This window comes from Penaeus monodon, chromosome 32 (assembly GCF_015228065.2).
Source record: "Penaeus monodon isolate SGIC_2016 chromosome 32, NSTDA_Pmon_1, whole genome shotgun sequence".
Classification (NCBI taxonomy): domain Eukaryota; kingdom Metazoa; phylum Arthropoda; class Malacostraca; order Decapoda; family Penaeidae; genus Penaeus; species Penaeus monodon.
In genome coordinates, this window is record NC_051417.1 from 17,988,410 (window position 1) to 17,989,952 (window position 1,543).

The following is a 1,543-nucleotide window of genomic DNA, read 5'->3' on the forward strand; positions in this document are numbered from 1 at the left end:
GACGCAGCGGGGAGCCCGTCCCGCCCGAGCTCCTGGAGTGGGACCTCGAGCCCATCAGTTCGTCCTTCGAGCAGGCGGCGTCGCTGCTCTCGTCGGAGGGCCTCACTATCCTGACGAACCTGCCTGCGCTCGCTGGGGAGGAGCAGAGTGCGGTGAGTGGAAATGGAGGGAAATCAAATTTGTGTAAAATCAAAATATTAAGCTTAAATTAGTTATAGCAAGTTATTTCGAGAACTTGACATGTTTTCCAGTCCTCAGTGTCGTTCTGGAAAAAGAGTGCATGTAATTTCAAATTATAAACACATGATGCAGGAAAGGAGAAGCTCCAAATAAGATTCTTGTACAAGCCGATGAAGAGATGAGCAAGCGGGGAGTGAGACAGTAGAGTAGAGTGGCAGGTTGGCGCAGTGGAAGGAGGGTGTTTTGTACGGATAGCGTAGTATGAACCAAGGGCACTTTAATCATTACAGCGAACAATTTGGTCTATTCCCTCAGAACGACCAGCATCCCGGGCCTTCCCACGGATACGACTCGCACCCATGGCCAGCTCGAGGATACGACCCACAGCCTGCATCTTCGTTGGGATATGACCTGCAGCAAGGTGCGACCCAGAGGTACGGCCTGCAACCTGGTTCTTTTGGATACGACATACAGCAAGTTTCTGCACACGGATGCGACACGCAGCCGAGTTCTAGTATCGGATACAATACACAACATGGCGTCTTGTTCGGAAGTGATCTACAACCCAGTCCTTCCCTCGGATACGACCCACAACCTGGTGTTGCTCATGAATTCAGCTCACAGCCTGGTTCCTCCTCTAACAACAACGTACTACAAGGTTCTGCCTACGGGTATGACCTAGTGCAAGGTGGTGTCCACGGGTATAGCGCACAGCACGACCAGTGTCCCGCGCCCTCCCACCAGCACGACGGGCACTCGGATTCCCAGCCCCTGGGCGCCTCGCCCTCCCTTAGCTTCGCTTCCGAGGCCAGCTCGACCAGAAGAGGCTATCGCCACCGACACACGCGGCAATTCCTACAGGACGCCGAGCAGCGCGCACAGCGAACGCGCGTCCTCAACAACGAAGCGTCGATTCTGTATCGGGCAAATATGCGCGCCAGGTTCGAACAGGTACAGCAGGAACTGGACGACCTCGAGAGAAGAAACCAGCATCTCTCACATAGATTTCGTCAGCTACAGCGGATGCGAGATAAATGCAAGAGAATACTGGAGTCACTGGATGTCTCGGTGCCACGCAGCTGATGTCAGAGTTAGTCGAAGTTAAACCGAAAAGGCTTTATTCTGTTAGTTTTATTATCGGTTAGATCTTAAACGTTTCATTCATGATATGCACAGGTTCGACTCAGCTCACGATTGGTGTTTTATGAATGAGAACAAAAGATAATACCATGGAGAATCAAAGAACACAAGAGAAAGTATTAGAGGGAAGGCCAGATAAAGTTCATGAAAGATGGCTGACGAATTTAAACATACCACGTAAAGTACTCGATTGCATGTACAGGCCCCAGTATATTGAGAATCT

The 1,543-nt window shown here is 50.9% G+C and overlaps 1 protein-coding gene across 1 annotated transcript; it reads left to right on the forward strand.

Moving 5' to 3' along the window:
* On the forward strand, positions 1 to 1,543 carry LOC119593287 (the record flags this gene model as incomplete). Its single annotated transcript, XM_037942216.1, is given in 2 exon segments — positions 1 to 152; positions 496 to 1,543. Coding segments are annotated over 2 exon segments (920 nt in total), but the record flags the coding sequence as incomplete, so codon positions are not given.